This window comes from Hippocampus zosterae, chromosome 18, assembly GCF_025434085.1.
Source record: "Hippocampus zosterae strain Florida chromosome 18, ASM2543408v3, whole genome shotgun sequence".
In the NCBI taxonomy this organism is placed as follows: Eukaryota; Metazoa; Chordata; class Actinopteri; order Syngnathiformes; family Syngnathidae; genus Hippocampus; species Hippocampus zosterae.
In genome coordinates, this window is record NC_067468.1 from 3,343,375 (window position 1) to 3,366,881 (window position 23,507).

Here is a 23,507-nt window from a genome sequence, read left to right on the forward strand (position 1 = left end):
AATCCCGTAACAAAAATATTCATTTACAAGAACAAAAAGCACACTGACAAAGTATGAACAGAAATGGCTGGTCAAAAGAACCAGGACAAAAACAATGCATGGACAAAAAGCGCTTGCAAAATGCAAGGAAATAATTCAACTGAGAAGAACAACGAAATGTCAATAATCCAATTCACATGCAAAATAAAAATAAAAACCAAAGTCAAATGACTAAACAAAGACAAAAACATGGTAATAAGGGAACAAGAACGACTATGACAAGAGGAAGAGGTCGAGAAAACAATCACTTGAGCGAGAGCAGCTACAAGGTCAAAATAATCTGACAAACTGTCGGCAGTTTGTCAGTCCTTAACTTTTCAAGTTCCATAACCTTTCCAGGTTTTAGTGATGACCGTACGAACTAGATCCTTCTGTGGTATGGAAAGGCAAAATAATTAAACACAGCCAGGGAAGACTCAAAAACATATATTTTCCAACTGTGCAAATGTTTTTAAGTATCAAACTCATTGATAAACCATTTCGTGTCATAAAAATATCCAATGTTTTTTTTAAAAAAGAAGTCACACTTTCTTTTCTAGCACTACAACTGCAACGATAATAACAACAATAACTACACTGACAAACAAACCTATGACAGAAAGTAGTCTGTGAAGTCTTTTCCTTCGCTGTTCTGCTTCTTTTTTCTTCAATAAAGCATCAAATCCTGGTGTGTACAGATCTTCTAGCCAAAAGTCCAGCTCCCTCGGTTTCTTTTCTTTATTCTGTGCAAACAACATACAAGAAAACACTTAGTGGTAATATACGCACAGTGTATGATGAAAATTCATTCAATTTGCCACAGATGGTACATGACTCTATCTACAGAGATGTACCCTGGACTGGCATTCTCACAGAACTTCTGCCGTGGACGGGTTTTTGTCTTAGCAATTAACCAAAGCCGCATTGACTAGTAGAGACTGCATCTAGAGTCACACAGGACTTTGAAAATGTTCAACAGTAATCTTTCTTGACGTCCTCGTCTATGACTTGTTTTCCCTGGGTGACACAACCAGGAGCATGAAGCTTCTGACAATTGAGCTCTGACAACACAACCCCCTCCACTGCGTTAAGGTGGCAGCTCAGGGAGGAGAATGCTGGGAGTTCACAAGATCACTTTTGTGGGATTTGGCAGTTTTAAGAGGGTGGAAGCTCCCATGACTGTTGCCAAGAAGAATCTGAAGACCTGACTCAATCTCTGTTTCTTTCGTTTAACTCTTTCATGCATGCTGTAACCTGATAACACGATAAGATGTCCACTGGAGTAACCGCAGTCCCTGAAAGCGTTAAGGATGCCGCAACAGGAATAATTCTAACTTTAATATTCACAGTGTGTTTTTGTTCTGTCACCTGAAATTAAACAAAACCATCTTCTGTGTTCATGTTTCCGTTTGTCATTGTTGTGCTTTTTTTCTCTTTTTTTCAAAGTAATACCTAAATCACCTTTGATGCTGTAATTGTCATTCACTTTACACCCCTCATCTTTTCCTGAATTACCTGTAAAAAGTATTTTACTTTGCCATGGCCTGTATGCATGGTATAATCCTTGATAGTCCAAGAAGGCAAGACCTTAACCACGTTCACTGTATCCGTCATACTATACAGAGGGTTTGTTTTAATGTTGGACTGCAGACGACCAGGGGTGACATGCTTCTCAAGGTATCTCTCCACAAACATCAGAGGGTCTTCTTGAGAGGTAGGTAAACTGCTTTTTATCTTTGCTTTCTGCTCCAAGACACTCTATGGATAGAACACACACATGATTCACCAGTTTAATACATTTGTTGTAAATCGCCGTTACGTAAACCAAGGTTCCTCTTTCTGATTTACGGAAAATGTACATCTTGCATAAGGAAGGGCATCGAACGTTAAAACCATGCACCAAAAAACAAAACAAAAAAAATGTGAGTGGCTTGCAGTGGCTTTCTCTGACGGAACAATCAGAACACAATACAAATACGGTATCTATTTAATGGAGTATCTGCCCTCCCATGAAGTGTAAAATTAAACAACCACGTAATTCTTTCGTCATTTACCTGTTTCTGAAAATATGTCTTTGAGCAAACCATTCTGCACTTCCCTTTAATAGTAATGTAGAAAGGGAGCTAATTTTGATCATAGCTAAACCCATACGGAGTATCTCAGCCAAATCCGTCACCGACCAGACCCCGCCCGGCGACGGAGGCAATGCAGTATGTGCATTTGCAATGTTACTATCTTCAGAAAAGAAAAAAAGAGTATGGAGCCATTCGTGGACGGTGGAGAGAGAGCGCTGTACCATACCTGTCAACTCATACGGTTTAGCCATAGTTCATACGGATTTTGTGGCGAATATTACGTATATGGCCGTATCGCACAAATCATACGGATTCTGAAAATTTCTGGGGTTTTTTTCCCCCTGACGGGTAGTTCCATTTGCTTTTGCTCAGAATGGTGCTAGTCTACTTGAATGCTTTCATTTCCGGTAACTTTCCAGTAAATCACGTGGTTCCTAGTTGAAAACAGCAGAGTATTCATTGCATTACATTAACCAGACATTGTATTATGGAGATCTACAATAAATATCATTGAAAATTTCGTGGGGGGTTTTCTGCCGTTATTTTGACATATAAAATGCTTTGGTATGTTATAAGGATTTTTTGCTCTTTATCAGGATTAGGGTAGTTTATACAGGTTGGCGCTCCAAAAGGTTGACAGGCATGGCGCGGTACGGACTGTCTATTTTCCAAAGAGAACTTTCAACAAATACATTTGTGACACTGTTTGCTAATCAGCTACGAGCATTGCAGTTAGCAAACGTAGGACGAGTTGAAATGCTACGTATACTTTGGATTATTTCCCCTTTTCTTCAAGTCACTTTTTAAACACATTTTTGTTTGTCTCTCATCATACGTTGGATGGCACTTTCTTACTATTGGCCGAAGAACAAATCAAAGAACAATGGAGAACATGTCACACTCGTCGTCACGGTTGTGAAGCACCCCAGACGAGAAGGGTCCAGCTGCAGAGCCGGAGGAGGCCGATTCACGGTAGGTTTAGTCGTGATGTGTCGTTCGCGAACGAACCGGCTCGTAGAGCCGGCTCTTTGAAGTGAATGACAGAAGCCGGCTCCTAATAGGGAGCCGCTCATAATAGGAGCCGACTTTTCCCCTGTTTTTCCCCCCCTTTCGCCGCACGTGATTGGACAAGATCCGTGGTAGAAGAGGGAGGGGAGGGTTACACACGCACACACACACACACACACTGCAGTGAAGAGAAGGGGGAGGAGTTAGAGACATTCACAGCAGCACACTGTGAGCACCACACGTACAGGAGAGACAGGGAGACGAGAGAGAGCTCGATAGCGCTACAGAGAAAAAACAACACGGTGGATAGTGTAAAGGTGAGAAAATGGATAGGGAAACGCAGTGAAATTTTGACTCATTTCAACTTATTTGATAGTTCAAAGGCAGCGTGTAGACTGTACAAGGTTAAAATATCCAATATCAAATTTTAATTTATGATTTGTTGTGTGGTAATCAGAGCTTGCTTATGTCGTTTTACTGTAAATAGGTAAAAGCTTATAAATATACACAGAGATTGGAACTTTTTGTTGACCTTGTTTTGAGATGGGTCTTTGTTTTTGCACTTTGTAATTTATTTTTTGCAGAACTCCATGTTGTACTTCATGTTGAGTATGTTCAGAAGAATATAACTAAAGCCATATAAGAAGGCTGCAAGAAGGAGAGCTACCGACGCTCGTTCCTACCGACTGCTGTCAGGATGCTGAATAAAAATAACAACAATAATAATAATAATAATTAAATGATGGGAAAGACAATTGTAAATAGCACTGCGATTTATCCATTTTGTGTTTATATTGCACTTAATTGAACGGTGTTTGTTGTTTTTTTTTCTGTCTTCTTTCTACCTACATTCTTGCTGCTGGAGGCTGTAAATTTCCCCAGTGTGTGACAAATAAAGGATATATTATCTTATCTTAAATAATAAATATTTGATATTCTCAATTTTTTTTACATTAGTAATTCATATTACACATAATTTTACATTATTTGTGGTCGTAAATTAATTTAAGCAACAAAAAAACTGAGGAGCCAATTGGGAGCCGAAAAAAAACGGCTGTTGTTTTTCAATTATGAAAACGGTTGTTTTTAGTGAGCAGAGCCAAAAGAGCCGTCTCTCTAAAAAGAGCCGCAATTCCCATCACTTAGGTTTAGGCAAGTAACTGCGCCGGATATGACATCAGAAGGATGATGCCCGATTCCAAAGTAAATCGCATGTGGATATTAAAAAGACGGCTGGGATAGGCTCCGGCACCCCCGCGACCCTGGTGAGGATTAAGCGGTTCGGAAAATGGATGGATGGATGGATGGATATTAAAAAGTTTAAAAGGCCGTGTAATTGTAAGATAATTTAACAGCAAAATCAACTAAAAGTAAAATGGAGTTGTGTTATTTTAAAGCACGACAATAACTACGGCGGTAATATTCAGTCGACGAGCGCCAATGAAAACTTTATGCGAACTTGAATCCCGGCTACACTCACATTCTCTCGACCATAGAATATATAGCGCAAGAGAGGATGAAATGTTTTAGCATGCCTAGTTGTTTATTAATTAGATGATAATGTCAAAACGACGTTGATATTAATAATATAATTTTGGATGAATATTAGTTTGTGAATGGGTAAATACTGGTAATTTTTAAAGGGCTTTGGGCTACGTCAAAGAAGTGCTAAATGCGCAAAATATGTGCATTCAATTAAAATTTGACTGTGCCTTGTGTCATGTTGATCAGTTTCAAATATTAGATTTAAATGGATCTGTGCTAATGCAGAATTATACGTAACATTATTTTCCCTGTACCTCTATATTAATGTCCTCCTTTGTCCTTTGTCCTCCTAATGTCCTTTGTGACTTTAAAAAGCACTGGGAAAAACACGCAACGTCGTATGGGACCCCTAATACTTTTAACAGTAGCAATTTTTTTAAAAAGCATCATTTTATTTTTATGGCCTTAGTTTTCTGTAGAATTATATTGACATAGTATATTTCACAATTCATTCTCTTTATTTTCCAGATGCATGTCACAATACAACGAGGGACCTCTGTCCCTGAGCTGCAAAAATGCAACACATGTTGCAGTATGTACCACTGTCCATTCTGCCAGCCCGCATGGTTTAAACCCCCATACTACTGCAAGGTAAAGGACCATGTGGAGGGCCAGTTTAACCAAGCAGTATCACATAAAGGTAAGTTTGCGAGACACAATTTGTGTGAGTCACAGGAAAGATCATTTTTATTTGGATGGCTCCAAATCAATCACTCAGTGACCTGTTGGAGCTGATCATTTGTAAAGATGTTGTCTATAATCATTGTAAATGATTATTTAAAACGTTTAAGCTCTATTTTCTATTACAGGGTATACCATTCATTGATGTGGGCTACAATGCCGACCAAAACTGCACTTTCATTGCATCTATTGCCGTGGAATAATAATGTGCCGGGTACCCTTCATAAATCACCTTCGCATGTGTAAGGAAAAGCACCCTGCTTTGATGGTCTCTGCTGCCGCTGCTAAGGCGCCTGCATCCCCATGACCCACCGCTGTCTCACCTTTTGCTGCCCCACCCACTGCTGCCCATCCCTCTGCTTCCCCACCCTCTGCTGGACCTTCTACCGCTGGACCTTCTACTGCTACGCCACCTGCTGATGCACCACCGTCTGTGCTGCCTGATGTGGCTGCATCATCCATTGCCCCATCTGTTGCCCGACTCTCCACTGCACCTCTTGCTACTGCGCCATGTGCTGCTGCATCCTCTTGTGCTGCCTGCTTCTGCCCCACAGAGTGCCTCGCCACCGACAGTGCCCATACCGCAAGGTGGACTGATGAAAAAAAATCAGTCATCGACAGATTACCGGTACTCAAAAATGCCATCTGCCGTATTATGTTCAATAAGAAAAACATTAAAATGCATATTGAAGGAAAACACACAAAAAGGCAAAAGGATGTGACAGCAATGCACCACCTCGAGAATGAGTGCATCGATCCCATGAATGGAATATATGCTGTTTCAAAGTCTCACTGTGGTACTTGTAGTGGTATTTTGCAAATGTCCTTTTTTTTTTAACCTTAACTGAAGATTTGCATTGTTTATTGAGGAATGTTATTAGCTACCAACAGAAAAATATGTGACTTGTTTATCAAGCTTCATCATTTCTAAATGGTTTAAAAGGAACTGGCATTTGATGCCTATTTGAATTCACAAAATGACCACACAGACCACTTATGCAATTTCCACAACATTGTCAATAGGATGTACTCAACGGCAAGCCAAGATATTTTAAACATGAGTGCCTGAAGCTGCCTGTCTACTTGGACACAGAGGAACTTTGTCCTTTTTAGACATCTGAGGGGCATTGTGGATGGAGAAGGAACTCCCAGCAACATTGTGAATGGGGTGGACTTTTTGATGGATGTTTATTCCCAGAGGTAATGTTATCCCCAGCTGCTCCACACTTTCAAAATAGATACAAAAATATAGATTTTTTATATTTGTAGATTGAAATATTTTAGAAAATATTTACACAATGTAAAAATCCTTTTCTCTTAATAGGCTATTATGTATGGTCTCGCCATGACCTACAAGGTCTCAGTGGCACATGCCGAACACTTATTTATTGTTGGACAAACGTTACACACAAGGTAAGAGTACACTGTCTAATTCTCTCTCAACTAAAATGCAATTAAATCCTCATTCCCTTTCTCATGTACCAAATAATACATTTCAAAACATTTCAGTTTCTGTTGCATTTCATGTTTTACAACCTAAATTTAGTGAAAGAGGAATTTGTGCAGAGGATCGAAAAGGAGTTGCGACAACAAGGGAAGTGAGTGAGTGAGCAATAAAGTGTTTTTTCAAAAATACTTTTGTGTTTTATTTTTGAATCCTACAGTGCTTTAGAAATGAACATGGATCATTTAGGGCAGGGGTGTCCAAAGTCGGTCCTCAAGGGCCGCTGTCCTGCCTGTTTTCCAGCTCTCCCAAGAGCAAGACCTGATTCAAATAATCAGGAACATTCTAATGCTGCTTCAGAGCTGGCTGATCATCTGAATCAGGTGTGCTGCAGCCGGGAGAGATGGAAAACAGGCAGAACAGTAGTCCTCCAGGCCCGGAGCTGGACATGCCTGATTTAGGGAATATAGGTATACATTTCGGCGGCCCGGTAGTCCAGTGGTTAGCACGTCGGCTTCACAATGCAGCTCCGGCCTCCCTGTGTGGAGTTTGCATGTTCTCCCCGGGCCTGGGTGGGTTTTCTCCGGGTCCTCCGGTTTCCTCCCACATTCCAAAAACATGCGTGGCATGCTGATTGAACACTCTAAATTGTCCCTAGGTGTGAGTGTGAGCGTGGATGGTTGTTCGTCTATGTGTGCCCTGCGATTGGCTGGCAACCGATTCAGGGTGTCCCCCGCCTACTGCCCGGAGACGGCTGGGATGGGCTCCAGCACCCCCCGCGACCCTAGTGAGGATCAAGCGGTACGGAAGATGAATGAATGAATGAGGTATACATTTTGGCAGGGATACAGAATCTGGCTTTATTTTGTCTATTTTTTTGTTAAACTTAAGAACAGTTCCATCAAGCTTCATACATGCTGATTTGAAGTTGTGTGATATTGATATTTTGAGAATTTGTTTTATTTATTATAATGCATAAAAAGCAAGGTGTTTTGTAATTATTGTATTATATTAAAACAATATGAATTTTGATTCTACTCGTCAAACCTGTAATGTTAACCACAGAGTCTCAGAGCTACTAATTTTAGTTGAATTGCAAAGTAGGTCATCTAATATGTCAAAGTAATTCTATCTCAAATTAGTTTGATCATAAAATATTAATAATATTAACTTAATTTTTAAAAAAAAGATAAAATAATTTAAATTCTCTATTACAATTAATGAACATTTCACTTTCATTTGCAGTCGTCTATATATAGCTATATATACATATATAGATAAGTCTTCATATGTGTACTGTATAGTTAAGATAAATGCCTCAACTTACCACAGCCTTGGGACTTTATTTTGAAAATCCATTTGCCTAAATTTACCACTGCCACTTCCGGGGTATGTTTACCATTAACTAAAGCTACCTCCTCCAGTCTGCAGCTGGATACTATTGTCCCAGGCGCCAGATGTCCAATCGTTGAGTATGTCACACTATACGGGCTATGATGCGTCAAGACAACTCAAGTTTGAAAGTGAAGATAAAGTCAGCGACTGGCTGAGACATCACTCCTAAGATTTTTACGCTGAGGGAATATGGAAGCTTGTACATAGATGGGAAAAGTGTGTGACAGTGCTGGGAGACTACGTTGGAGAAAAATAATAAAATAAAGTGAGCTTCTATCTGTATTCGAAGTCCTGATCCAGAAAAATTCACCTTATTTATTGAATGACACTCGTAGTTGCCGAGTGTTTCCATAGAGAACCTGAGATGGGAGTCTTCAGCCTTGTAAGGTGACAATGTCGGCAAAGAATACTCACTTTTGAAAATACTTCCTGCTGTCAGGGGAATCCATGTGTAACTAGGTGAACCTTACTTAGATGCTTGTAGTGAAGGCTTCCTTGTTTAACAAATGTAGCACTGTCACTTTAAGAGCCACACTAGATCAAAACACACGGGAACATATGCGGCGTGTGAGAATCAGACCAGAAAGGGTGACATGCACGTAAAGGAGGGTAGTCGCTGAACTGTGCCCACTGCTTGTCCCAACTTGATACACCCATGATCGTCCTCGTAACCCTGGCGATATTCAGAGCACAATATATGGAGTGGTTTGGGTTGGAGTTTGACATCTACCACGAGTGAGTCGTGTGAGCAGGGGAGATATTTATGTTTGACCACGTGCTTTGTACACACCCAACACACCGGAACATATCGACAAGCCACTGCTGTTGTCTATTGTGGCGTAATTGTCTGTAATCTGTTAAATGATTTTCTTTGATCTCTTAGATCCCTTTTCAACCTCTTTTAAAATTCAGTTAACATCTCAGTCTTTCATCTTAATGCTGAACAATTTTCCATTGTTCAGTCGGGAATAAAGCCCACCTAAAAATTATTTTGTGTCCAGTCCAGTCTTTCCAAAGACCCGGCTACACATGTTTATTAAAAAAAAAAAAAACACCCTCTCCGTGAGCCGTCACCTTACCGTGGTGGAGGGGTTTGTGTGTCCCAATGATCCTAGGAGCTAAGTTGTCTGGGGCTTTATGCCCCTGGCAGGGTCACCCATGGCGAACAGGTCCTAGGTGAGGGACCAGACAAAGCACGGCTCACAAAGCCCCTTATGAAAAATAAAATCGATGGTACTCAGTTTCCCTTGCCCGGACGTGGGTCACTGGGGCCCCCCTCTGGAGCCAGGCCTGGAGGTGGGGCTCGTTGGCGAGCGCCTGGTGGCCGGGCCTACACCCATGGGGCCCGGCCGGGCTCAGCCCGAAGAGGCAATGTGGGTCCCCCTTCTCATGGTCTCACCACCCGTGGGAGGGGCCAAAGGGGTCGGGTGCAGTGTGAGCTGGGCGGCAGCCAAAGGCGGGGAACCTGGCGGTCCGATCCTCGGCTACAGAAGCTAGCTCTTGGGACATGGAATATCACCTCTCTGGCAGGGAAGGAGCCCGAACTGGTGTGTGAGGCAGAGAAGTTCCGACTGGATATAGTCGGACTTGCCTCCACACACAGCCTGGGTTCTGGTACCAGTCCTCTCGAGAGGGGTTGGACTCTCTTTCACTCTGGAGTTGCTCACGGTGAGAGGCGCAGAGCATGTGTGGGCATACTTATTGCCCCCTGGCTCAGTGCCTGTACATTGGGGTTCACACCGGTGGACTAGAGGGTTGCATCCCTCCGCCTGCGGGTGGGGGGACGGGTCCTGACTGTTGTTTGTGCATATGCACCAAACAGCAGCTCAGCATACCCACCCTTTTTGGAGTCCTTGGAGGGTGTGCTGGAGAGTACTCCTGCTGGGGACTCCCTTGTTCTACTGGGGGACTTCAATGCTCACATGGGCAATGACAGTGAGACCTGGAGGGGCGTGATTGGGAGGAACGGCCCCCCCGATCAGAACTCGAGTGGTGTTTTGTTATTGGACTTCTGTGCTCGTCACGGACTGTCCATAACGAACACCTTGTTCAAACATAAGGGTGTCCACATGTGCACTTGGCACCAGGACACCCTAGGCCGTAGTTCGATGATCGACCTTGTGGTCATGTCATCGGATTTGCGGCCGCATGTTCTGGACACTCGGGTGAAGAGAGGGGCGGAGCTGTCAACTAATCACCACCTGGTGGTGAGTAGGCTCCGATGGTGGGGGAAGATGCCGGTCCGTCCTGGCAGACCCAAACGTGTTGTGAGGGTTTGTTGGGAGCGTCTGGCGGAATCCCCTGTCAGAAGGAGTTTCAACTCCCACCTCCGACAGAGCTATTCCCATGTTCCGGGGGAGACGGGGGACATTGAGTCCGAGTGGACCATGTTCCGTGCCTCTATTGTTGAGGCGGCCAATCTGAGTTGTGGCCGTAAGGTGGTTGGTGCCTGTCGTGGCGGCAACCCCCGTACTCGCTGGTGGACACCAGCAGTAAGGGATGCCGTCAAGCTGAAGAAGGAGTCCTATCGAGCCTTTATGGCCTGTGGGACCCCAGAGGCAGCTGACGGGTACCGACTGGCCAAGCGGAACGCAGCTTTGGTGGTCGCCGAGGCAAAAACCAGAGCATGGGAAGAGTTCGGTGAGGCCATGGAAGCCGACTTCCGGATGGCTTCGAGGAAATTCTGGTCCACCATCCGACGTCTCAGGAGGGGGAAGCAGTGCACCACTAACACTGTGTACAGTGGGGATGGGGCGCTGCTGACTTCGACTTGGGACGTTGTGAACCGGTGGGCAGAGTACTTCGAAGACCTCCTCAACTCCACCAACATGCCTTCTTTGGAGGAAGCAGAGCCTGGGGACTCTGAGGTGGGCTCTCCTATCTCTGTGGTTGAAGTCACCGATGTGGTTAAAAAGCTCCTCGGTGGCAAGGCCCCAGGGGTGGATGAGATCCGGTCAGAGTTCCTCAAGGTTCTGGATGTTGTGGGGCTGTCCTGGTTGACACGCCTCTGCAACATCGCGTGGTCAACGGGGAGAGTGCCTCTGGATTGGCAGACCGGGACGGTAGTCCCTCTTTTTAAAAAGGGGGACCGGAGGGTGTGTTCCAACTACAGAGGGATCACACTCCTCAGCCTCCCTGGTAAGGTCTATTCAGGGGTGCTGGAGAGGAGGGTCCGTCAGGAAGTCGAGCCTCAGATTGAGGAGGAGCAGTGTGGTTTTCGTCCCGGCCGTGGAACAGTGGACCAGCTCTACACCCTTAGCAGGGTTCTCGAGGGTATGTGGGAATTCGCCCAACCAGTCTACATGTGTTTTGTGGACTTGGAGAAGGCGTTTGACCGTGTCCCTCGGGGAGTTCTGTGGGGGGTGCTTCGTGGGTATGGAGTACCGAACCCCCTGATACGGGCTGTTAGGTCACTATACCACTGATGTCAGAGTTTGGTTCGCATTGCCGGCAGTAAGTCGGAATCGTTTCCAGTGAGGGTAGGACTCCGCCAAGGCTGCCCTTTGTCACCGATTCTGTTCATAACCTTCATGGACAGAATCTCTAGGCGCAGCCGAAGCGTTGAGGAGGTCCGTTTTGGTGGCCTCAGTATTGCATCCCTGCTTTTTGCAGTTGATGTGGTGCTGTTGGCTCCTTCAAACAGGGCTCTCCAACTCTCACTGGAGCGTTTCGCAGCCGAGTGTGAAGCGGTTGGGATGAAAATCAGCACCTCCAAATCTGAAACCATGGTCCTCAGTCGGAAAAGGGTGGAGTGCACCCTCCGGGTCGGGGGGGAGATCTTGCCCCAAGTGGAGGAGTTTAAGTATCTTGGGGTCTTGTTCACGAGTGAGGGCAGGACGGAGCGAGAGATCGACAGGCGGATCGGTGCAGCGTCTGACGTTGTATCGGTCTTTCGTGGTGAAGAAGGAGCTGAGCCAAAGGGCGAAGCTCTCAATTTACCGGTCGATCTACGTTCCAACCCTCATCTATGGTCACGAGCTATGGGTCGTGACCGAAAGAACGAGATCCCGGATACAAGCGGCCGAAATGAGTTTTCTCCGCTCTCCCTTAGAGATAAGGTGAGAAGCTCGGTCATCCGGGAGGGGCTCCGAGTCGAGCCGCTTCTCCTCCACATCGAGAGGAGCCAGATGAGGTGGCTTGGGCATCTGATTCGGATGCCTCCTGAACGCCTCCCTGGTGAGGTGTTCCGGGCATGTCCCACCGGGAGGAGACCCCGAGGAAGACCCAGGACACGCTGGAGAGACTATGTCACCCAGCTGGCCTGGGAACGCCTCGGGATCCCCCGGGGAGAGCTGGAAGAAGTAGCTAGGGAGAGGGAAGTCTGGGCTTCCCTGCTAAAGCTGTTGCCCCCGCGACCCGGCCCCGGATAAGCGGTAGAAGATGGATGGATGAATGGATGGATGGATGGATGGATGGATGGATAAAAAACACACACACAACGGGTAAGCTGCCTACCTATGGAGCCCTTTAAGGTGACATGGAAGAAAAATTTGAATTATTGCTTACTTGTCAGCTGCTGCACATTCCCAATAAAGCCAGTGCACCAGTCACTCCGTTCTCCTCTCACTTCCAGATGATACCTTGACTTTGCAGCATTCTTTCTTGGACTGATGTCATAGTCTCCGGTTTGTCTGCCGCACTGCTCATTTTCCTAATTCTGGACACTGAGCCAGATTTCTGTCATTGCTTGACAGCCTTGAGTAACTTACTGTCACAGCCTTCCTTCCTTTCTCCTCTTCCTCCACATCCTCTGTATTTCCCTGGCTGAAAATCCTCACTTACACACTTACACAGAGACTGCAGTGTGATTTTGACCTCCTGCAAAGCCAATTTTATAAGCAGCAAAGGACCACAATAAAAGTCATTACAAATTTAAGTGACCTGTGTTGTGCGACAGTCGGTTTCTGAGCACACCTATAATAGATTAATAGTTGATAATGATAACCACATGACCCAATGAGATTAAAAAAAAATAGAGTGACAGTGGACTCTTTCTGGTCAGTTTTAAAATTGAGTCTTGAATATAGAACTCCACTGTATTTATCGAGGACTTTAAAACAATCATGGTTGTATACAAAGTGCTGTACCTGAAGCAAAATTAATTAATACAACAATCAAACCATAAATTAATAACAAAGACAGTAGCAAGCACAAAAACTCAAAATCAAGTGTCATTCTGCGTCAAAAGGCAAAGAATAAAAATGAGTTTTAAGATGAATTTTAAAGATGGGCAGAGAGGGGCGCTTGTCAAACGTTCAGTGGGAGTTCATTTTAAACCGAGGGACCAGCAATGGAAAAGCCATCATTCGTTGTATTCTAAAAATCCTTTTATCCAGACAGAGTATTTACAGTAAGTGAAAATGTGATTATGTTTTGGAAAAAATGTCAAATGAATTCACATTGAGTTCTTCAAATTGCAACCTTTAGCAAGTCACTCAGAGCAAGTCTCAATAAGCAAAATAATTTTCCGTGTGAAGGGAAAATACACACCCATGCAGGTAAGATCACAACAGAGAGTATAATCTTAATTTTTCTTTCTGGCTAAACATGACATGACTGTTCCAACCTGAACCATCCTGTCAGTGCCCGGCAGTATCTTCACATCGAGCTTCAGGAACTTCTGTGGGTTTTCTTTGTTTGGTAGAACAGGGGTGACCATTCTGGATTTGTCGTTTCATTTACACTGTCAGCCTGACCCTCCACCAACCCAGCACTGTGTGTTTCATCTTGGTAACAGGTGTGCTGTGTAATAATACATGAGGAGCGGTATTTATGAGCCTGTATCACTTGCACGTGTGTGAAACCCAATCAGATCACTGTGAGAGGCAAGTACCGTCGCGCAGCAACAGCAAACGCCCACCGTCCACATCGCCACACCTTGCCATAGCACCAAATACGCAATTAATGGGTTTGTCCATGGCGCACTACCTTCTGCAAAGTGCAATATGGAAAAAAGGCCTTAATTCTATTTTGATTCGTTTTAATGGAGGAAAAAACTCCGCTTCGTTTAGCTGACACAGTCGTGGAACAAATTAAGTTTGTGAACTAAAGTACCACTTTACCATGTTTTCAAAATTAATGACCGCACCTAAAAGTATTAAATTTTCCCAAAAGCAGGTAGTGCACCCTATAATCCAATGCGCCTTAAACAGTGAAACTCCTCTACAATGAAATCATGTTTGCAGCAAGAAGTTTTTCACAACAGGCAGTTTTTCGCTGTAGTAAATTTTATATCAGATGTAATAATAATAATCATAATACATTTTATTTATAAGCGCCTTTCAAAATACTCAAGGACACTTTACAGTCAAAAAAGAGCAATAAATCTATAGATAAAATTATAAATAATAAAAAGCGATGAGTTGAACTAAATATGCCATTTTAAATAGGTGGGTTTTGAGATGCAAAGATTAATTTACTGCTAACCCGGCAACCCGCGACCAAGGACTTCACTCCGAGGCCAAGGCCAAGGACGAAGGACTTGACTCCAAAGCCTAGGACCAAGGACCCCTTCGGTCCTCGAGCCGGTCCTCGAGGCCAAGATCAGTGAGGAACACATCACTGAAATCAGTGTGGTGGTTGCTGTTGCAGTTTCAGAGCAAAGCCGTAGGAGTCGCTATTGGCTGAGATTGGATTAGACTTTTGCCGAAGGCTTGTTTTCGTTGTCGTGAATCTCGTCGCGAGGCAAGAGCAGAAAAAAATATTTCGTATAACGGAAAAGGAGGATTTTTCATCGTTGGGGGAGCAGAAAAGTGGGAACATTTTTTCACACTAGGGGGTATTTTCGCACATGTAGGTTTCGTTGTAGAGGAGTTTCCTGTATACGGGGTCACAGTCTCCCCAATTTCCCATTGAGTTGTTTCCCTGTTAGTGTTCCTATGCCATCTAGTGGTGATTATTAGCAGGAACCAAATGTAACTTAAAAGGGTTCTGCTCGACACTAATTGACATGTGCATTCTCCAACACACACTCAAAACAGACAGCTACTTTGTGACCTCCGCGCAGCAATTATGAAACGAAAATAATACTGAAAGCATCGTTAACTCTCATGAATCTGTTCTGTCTGTCTTCAGCAGGTGGCAATCGAGGGTCGTCCTAATTTTGTTATCTGCCCTCGGCTTTTATAAGGGACTATTCAAGCAGTCACCTGCTGTTGAAATATTCGCCTTTCTCACTCCCCATATCCGAGTGCTTATTTTTGATTTGTCGTTCTTGAACACAATCATAGTCTGGGTTTGTATTTTCTTGTTTGTTCCATGTTTCCCCTTGTTCTTGTTTGTAGTGTTATTCTCTGGGGGTTTTGGTTTTACTTGTCGATAGGCTTTTCCTTGTCTTTTTTTTTATTTTGCTTTAGCGATTTTCCTTTCTTTTGCAAGGGCTTTTTGTTCCCCTCGTTCTTATCCTGGTAACTTGGTTAGCAGCGTTTTATGTTGTACCATCAGTGATCCTTGAGATTTACCAGTTACCGGTTCATTAGAGCTCCGGCCAATTGGCGTGGAGCCGGAGCGCTAGGGGCCTCGTCCGACGGTGGGAGGAGTCATCGCACTCCATTGGCTAGCTACCGCCCGCCCCAAACTGGGCAGCCCCCGGTCAATAGGGTGCTAGCCCGTCACACTCGCCTGCTCTACTGGGTGCGTAGAGAGCAGGGGAAACCCGGAAAGCGAGTGCCTCCATGCACCAGGCAAAACACGCAAGAGAAAGAAGTCCCCAGCACTTCGCATAGCAAGCTGGAACGTCAGAACTATGTGCCCCGGAATGTCCCCCGACCCGACTCAGATCACTGACCTAAGAAAGACCGCCATCATTGGGAAGGAACTGGCCCGCTTGAACATCGATGTGGCCTGCCTCCAGGAGACACGCCTGCCAGACAGCGGATCCCTCAGGGAAGAAAACTACACCTTCTTCTGGCAGGGTCGGCCGCAGAAGGAACCGCGCCAGCATGGCGTGGGCTTCGCAGTGAGGAACTCCCTGCTCCACGCAGTGGAAACACCGACCGGCGGCACGTCCCGTCTCCTCTCCCTGCGCATGAAGACCACAGCAGGGTATGCCAACATCATCTCAGCCTACGCCCCCACCCTGACGTCCTCCCCAGAAGCCAAGGATGAGTTCTACGAAACTCTCGAAAATGAAGTGAGACGTATCCCCAAGACCGAACTCCTCCTGATTCTCGGCGACTTCAACGCACGTGTGGGGGCCGATTGGCAGGCTTGGCCCTCTTGCCTCGGCCCACATGGAGTTGGCCGACTGAACGAGAATGGCCAACGCCTCCTCGAGCTGTGCTGCCACCACAGCCTCTGTATCACCAACACCTTCTTCGCAGGCAATGACCGCCACAAGGTGTCCTGGAGGCACCCTAGATCCCACCATTGGCACCAGCTGGACCTAGCAATTACAAGAAGATCCAGCCTGAACGCCATCCTCCACACGAGGAGCTACCACAGCGCAGACTGCGACACCGACCACGCCCTAATCGCCAGTAAGGTGAGGCTGCAGCCTCGCAGAATCCACCACGCCAAGACCAAGTGCAAGCCGCGCCTAAACACCTGTGGCACTGCCGACCCGGAAAAGGTGAACTGCTTCTCCACTACATTCAGAGATAATCTGAAAGAGAAATATGACAACACCACAGAAGACCCCGTCCGTCTCTGGGACCAGCTCAGAAACGCCATCTACGACTCCGCAATGCTCGCCTTTGGGAAGAGAGTGCGGAAAAACGCAGACTGGTTCGAGGCGCACTGGCTAGAAATGGAGCCTGCAACAGGAGCCAAGAGAAAGGCAATGCTTGAGCACAAGAACAACCCCTGCCCCAACACCCGAGACACCCTCCGTGCTGCCAGGAGTAAAGCCCAGCGGTCAGCCCGCCGTTGTGCTAACAAATACTGGCAGGACCTCTGCATGGAGATCCAGTCAGCTGCTGACCAGGGCAGGACCAGGAGCATGTATGAGGGGATCAAAACGGCAACGGGTCCATCATGCAACAAAACCGCCCCTCTCAAGTCCAAGACCGGTCACACGATCCAAGACCAAAGCAGGCAAATGGACAGGTGGGTCGAGCACTACCTAGAGCTATATGCAACTCAAAACACCGTCGCAGGAGCAGCCCTTGACTCCCTGCCTGACCTTCCCCTCATGGAGGAACTGGACAGCGCACCCTCGCCTGACGAGCTTGCGAAAGCAATCGACGCTCTAAACAATGGCAAAGCGCCTGGTGCTGTCCAGTTCTTCATATCTGAGACTCTTTCCTGTATGTCTGCCACTGTTATGGTAACTGGGTTCTGTTCAGGGAGGTTGCTGTGCTCCTCTCTCAGGGTCACCAGCCATTGTGCACTGCTGTTATGTGCAACCTCCTTCTCCCATATGCCTTTCCAGTACCTTTCAGTTTCCAGTCTTGGTGGGTCAGCTCTGTTGTTAGGACCCTGCCACTGAGCGTACACTTTCGCAGGTTGTGTTGCAAACAGCCTGTTTATTCGTCTGGCCTCATTCTCTTTCGTGTACCGCTTTAGGCGACTGGACAAGGCTTGGAGCCTTTGTTTGGCAGTTTCGAGTGCTTCAGGTATGGTCATCTGGATGAACCTCTCGGGTATTGGCCTTTTCATCACACCTCTCTGGGCCTCCGTCAATTGACTCACATCTTTCCGGGCCGCCTTGATCTTAGCCTCCAACCGTCTTTTCCATGGTGGGTAACGTATCTCATGGCTATCATGGTTGCTCTTATAGCCCAGAGTCTCCAGGATCACTGATGCTGAAGCGTATATCAGCTCATTGGTTTCTGTGATCGTTACGGTAGGGATCGCCCTCAGTGCTGCATTCACACTTTCTATGAGACTTTCAGATGGTACTTCACAAAGCCGTTGTAATCGGTTTCTAGGTTGCCCAGCTTTCATTCTCGCTATGATCTTAGCTTTCAGGTCAGTTGCTGCCTCGCTCAGCATTTCATTCATTGGGGCTGGCCACCCAATCTCATCATCTGCATTCATTGGGGCTTGCCTCCCAATCTCTTGTATGACCTCTTCCTCTGATCTGGCAGCCTGGGGCCCTTCACCATGGAACCTGCGTTGTACCTCATCAATCTCAAGTTGTGACAGCAGTTGCCGTTTGTGGATGTTGGAACACTGAGCTACTAGTTGTTTCGTGGTCAACCGTGACTGTGGGTTTCGAAGTAACCATTTAGCCCACATTCTCTGCATGTAACCCCTCTGACTAGGGTTGCTTGAGTAGTAGCATTCCAACAGAGCCATGTTATCGGTTCGAATCCCGCTTGGGGCAAAAAAAAAAATGAGCACATAACACCATCCAGTGTGGGTCCTTGGGCAAGATCCTTCACGCTAATGCCTACCTCATACAATGATGAGAGACAATAAAACGAATGACATGCCGGCTCAGACGTCGCCCGGCCAAACAAGGTCTGCGTCAGGTGCTGGGGAACCAGAGCACCTTGATGAAAAATGGGCTACTGGAACAAAGCGGAGATGGGCGAGAGGCTATGTGAAGTACCATCTGAAAGTCTCATAGAAAGTGTGAATGCAGCACTGAGGGCGATCCCTACCGTAACGATCACAGAAACCAATGAGCTGATATACGCTTCAGCATCAGTGATCCTGGAGACTCTGGGCTATAAGAGCAACCATGGAAGCCATGAGATACGTTACCCACCATGGAAAAGACAGTTGGAGGCTAAGATCAAGGCGGTCCGGAAAGATGTGAGTCAATTGACGGAGGCCCAGAGAGGTGTGATGAAAAGGCCGATACCCGAGAGGTACATCCAGATGACCATACCTGAAGCACTCGAAACTGCCAAACAAAGGCTCCAAGCCTTGTCCAGTCGCCTAAAGCGGTACACGAAAGAGAATGAGGGCAGACGAATAAACAGGCTGTTCGCAACACAACCTGCGAAAGTGTACGCTCAGTGGCAGGGTCCTAACAACAGAGCTGACCCACCAAGACTGGAAACTGAAAGGTACTGGAAAGGCATATGGGAGAAGGAGGTCGCACATAACAGCAGTGCACAATGGCTGGTGACCCTGAGAGAGGAGCACAGCAACCTCCCTGAACAGAACCCAGTTACCATAACAGTGGCAGACATACAGGAAAGAGTCTCAGATATGAAGAACTGGACAGCACCAGGCCCGGACATGGTCCACACCTACTGGCTAAAGAAACTCACAGCACTCCATGAGCGCCTAGCAGTACAAATGAACCAGCTGCTGAGGGATGGGACTCACCCAGAATGGCTAACCGAAGGGCGAACAATCCTGATCATGAAGGATCCCTCGAAGGGTGCAGTTCCATCCAACTATCGGCCAATAACCTGTCTCTCCACAACATGGAAGCTCATGTCAGGCATCATTGCGGCTAAGATAAGTGGGCACATGGATCAATACATGAGCGAAGCACAGAAGGGCATTGGTAGAGATACCAGAGGAGCCAAACATCAGCTCCTGGTTGACAGAACAGTCGCACAAGACTGCAGGTCCCGACGTACCAACCTGTGCACAGCTTGGATTGATTACAAGAAAGCCTATGACTCGATGCCACATACATGGATCACTGAATGCTTGGAGTTGTATAAGGTGAACAGGACCCTAAGAGCCTTCGTTGCGAACTCAATGAGGATGTGGAAAACCACACTTGAAGCCAATGGCAAGCCACTTACCCAAGTGTCCATCAAATGTGGCATATACCAAGGTGATGCACTCTCCCCACTGCTGTTCTGCATAGGACTGAACCCCCTAAGCCAAGTAATCACCAAGACAGGCTATGGATACCGCCTCAGAAATGGAGCTACGATCAGTCACCTCCTCTACATGGATGACATAAAGCTGTATGCTAAGAGCGAAAGGGACATAGATTCCCTGATCCACACAACCAGGATCTACAGCAGCGACATCGGGATGTCATTCGGGCTTGAGAAATGTAGTCGGATGGTGACTCAGAGAGGAAAGGTAGTCCGCACTGAAGGGGTCTCGCTCCCAGAAGGAACAATAGCAGACATTGAGGACAGCTACAAGTACCTTGGTATACCACAAGCCAATGGCAACCTCGAACTGGCAACAAGGAAAGCGGCTACAGCCAAATACCTCCAGCGAGTGAGGCAAGTCCTAAGAAGCCAGCTCAATGGCAAGAATAAGACCCGGGCAATAAACAGCTATGCCCTGCCAGTGATCAGATACCCTGCAGGAATAATAAGGTGGCCAAAGGAAGAGATTCAGACCACGGATGTTAAGACCCGAAAGCTCCTAACCATGCATGGAGGGTTCCATCCCAAATCCAGCACCCTGAGACTGTACGCAAGCCGAAAGGATGGAGGCCGGGGACTAGTGAGTGTGAGAGCCACTGTCCAGGATGAAACATCCAAGCTCCATGAATACATCAAGGAGAAGGCTCCAACGAATGACGTACTCAGAGAATGTCTCAGACAATGGGGAACAGAAGATGAGGCGCTGGAAGAGGGACCATCATGGGAGGACAAGCCCCTACACAGGATGTACCACCGGACCATAACTGAAGTGGCTGACCTCAAGAAGTCCTATCAGTGGCTAGAGAGGGCTGGCCTGAAGGACAGCACAGAGGCACTCATCCTGGCTGCTCAGGAGCAGGCCTTGAGCACCAGAGCCATCGAGGCCCAGATATACCACACCAGACAAGACCCAAGGTGTAGGTTGTGCAAAGAGGCACCTGAGACGATCCAACACATAACTGCAGGGTGTAAGATGCTGGCAGGGAAAGCTTACATGGAACGCCATAACCAGGTGGCTGGCATAGTCTACCGAAACATCTGTGCAGAGTATGGACTGGAAACCCCAAGGTCAAAATGGGAAACACCTCCGAAGGTGGTGGAGAATGACAGAGCGAAGATCCTGTGGGACTTCCAGATCCAGACTGACAAGATGGTAATGGCGAACCAACCAGATATCGTGATCATAGATAAAGGGCAGAGGAAAGCCGTTGTAGTGGATGTAGCGGTCCCAAGTGATGGAAACATCAGGAAGAAGGAACATGAGAAACTCGAGAAATACCAAGGGCTCAGAGAGGAGCTGGAGAGAGCCTGGAAGGTAAAGGTGACAGTCGTGCCTGTGGTGGTCGGAGCACTCGGGGCAGTAACCCCCAAACTAGATGAGTGGTTGCAACAGATCCCTGGAACAACATCGGACATCTCAGTCCAGAAATGTGCAGTGCTGGGAACAGCAAGGATACTGCGCAGAACCCTCAAGCTTCCTGGCCTCTGGTAGAGGACCCGAGCTGAATGAGGGGTGAGATGAGGGGTGAGATGAGGATTTTTATATATATATATATATATATATATATTTATATATATAGCTATAGCTCAGCAAATAAAAAATACACTTTCACATTGAGAAGTGAAGATAACTTAACGAGACATTCGAATTGGTCAATATAAAAGCTGTAGATTGAAAGAAATGTTCTTCATCGATCTCGGTTAATAACTAGCAACATAAGAACCAGCAAAATGATGATATACTGTGTGGAGTTTGCATGTTCTCCCCGGGCCTGCGTGGGTTTTCTCCGGGTGCTCCGGTTTCCTCCCACATTCCAAAGACATGCGTGGCAGGCTGATTGAACACTCTAAATTGTCCCTAGGTGTGAGTGTGAGTGCGAATGGCTGTTCGTCTCTGTGTGCCCTGCCATTGGCTGGCAACCGATTCAGGGTGTCCCCCGCCTACTGCCCGGAGACAGCTGGGATAGGCTCCAGCACCCCCCGCGACCCTAGTGAGGATCAAGCGGCTCGGAAGATGAATGAATGAATGAATGAATGAATGAATGAATGAATGAATGAATGAATGAATGAATGAATGAATGAATATTAGGGATGTGAATCTCAGCACTGAGGACGATTCGATACACATCGCGATGCACTGCCAGCGATGCGATACTTAAACGATACATGGAATTTTCTGGCGATACGATGCGATACGTTTCACCGTCGTCACGATGCGATACACATTAAGTTCAAATCAATGCGATCCGATACGATACAATGCAATTTGTTGCGATATTGTGCAATTAAACATGATGCAAATAAGCAAAGAAAAAAGCTTTTAAAAAGATGGAATTCAGTATGGTATTACAAAAAGGATACCACTTTATTCCTTATAAACAGTAGAACTTGTAAAACAACTTATTTAAGCCCTTTCACAATTGGGTTTTGTGCAAAGAAAATGTAAACAATTTGGCACCTGAGACTCACAGCTCTTGCTATAGTGTAAACACAGACTATTCTCACTGAGTGTCTTATATGAAATATAATATATATATATATATGGCGGCCCGGTAGTCCAGTGGTTAGCACGTCGGCTTCACAGTGCAGAGGTACCGGGTTCGATTCCAGCTCCGGCCTCCCTGTGTGGAGTTTGCATGTTCTCCGTTTGCGTGGGTTTTCTCCGGGTGCTCCGGTTTCCTCCCACATTCCAAAAATATGCTTGGCAGGCTGATTGAACACTCTAAATTGTCCCTAGGTGTGAGTGTGAGCGTGGATGGTTGTTCGTCTATGTGTGCCCTGCGATTGGCTGGCAACCGATTCAGGGTGTCCCCCGCCTACTGCCCGGAGACGGCTGGGATGGGCTCCGGCACCCCCCGCGACCCTAGTGAGGATCAAGCGGTACGGAAGATGAATGAATATATATATATTTATATATATGAATCTATAGCGCAAGATGTCCACCCATCCACTGTAAGTGCAACTCTTTGTGCACTGTTCAGCGACACAGTAATCTCACTTCTTACTTTGTTGTACACATCGGGAATAATAATAATAATAAGATATCCTTTATTGGTCCACACTGGGGAAATTTACAGCCTCCAGCAGCAAGAATGTATGTAGAAAGAAGAAAGGAGAAAGAGAAAAAAAAACAACAAACATCTTTCAGTTAAATACAATATGAACACAAATGGATAAATATGTAAGTGAACACAGACCTGTCTGGTATTTTATACCTGGGTTCCAAAACGTGCACGAGCTGTCTGAAAGCCTCGTTGTCCACCACGCTAAGGCTGGAGGTCTTTGCATATGAAATAAGCAGTGACCTTAGTTATAGCCATTGCGCGGTCACAGTGAGTTGCAAGGGGACTCCCAAAATAAGAGGCGATTTTTTTTTCTGATCCTGACCTGGTTTACCAAGAGTTTCTCCCGTGTCCGACGAGGAACTGGGCGTGGAAGCGGGGGAGCGGGAGGGAAACTTGTCGGTGATCTGGTGCCATCGTTTTAAGTGGGTCTGCATATTTGTGGTTCTGCCGTTGTATGGCTTCTTAGTGCGACATTCCTTGCAAATTACGGAGGTTTTATCAAGCTTTCCGTCTTTCTTTTCGAAGCCGTAGTATTTCC

The 23,507-nt window shown here is 46.2% G+C and overlaps 2 protein-coding genes across 2 annotated transcripts in view; one reads left to right on the top strand and one right to left on the bottom strand.

The window, feature by feature from the left end:
* Positions 1–130: 130 nt before the first annotated feature.
* derl2 (derlin 2) overlaps positions 131–23,507 on the top strand; it is a 76,031-nt gene continuing 52,654 nt past the window's right edge. Inside the window, exon 1 of the mRNA XM_052050144.1 lies at positions 131–135. The gene's annotated coding sequence lies outside the window, so the exon portion shown is untranslated. The remainder of the gene's footprint in view (positions 136–23,507) is intronic.
* LOC127590715 (major intrinsically disordered NOTCH2-binding receptor 1-like homolog) lies at positions 459–13,883 on the bottom strand. The gene is made up of 3 exons (XM_052050157.1): positions 13,733–13,883; positions 1,534–1,776; positions 459–761 (listed from the first exon to the last, which is right to left on the bottom strand). The coding sequence occupies exons 1-3, from the start codon at positions 13,823–13,825 to the stop codon at positions 561–563; spliced, it is 537 nt and encodes a 178-aa protein (XP_051906117.1). The 5' UTR covers positions 13,826–13,883; the 3' UTR covers positions 459–560.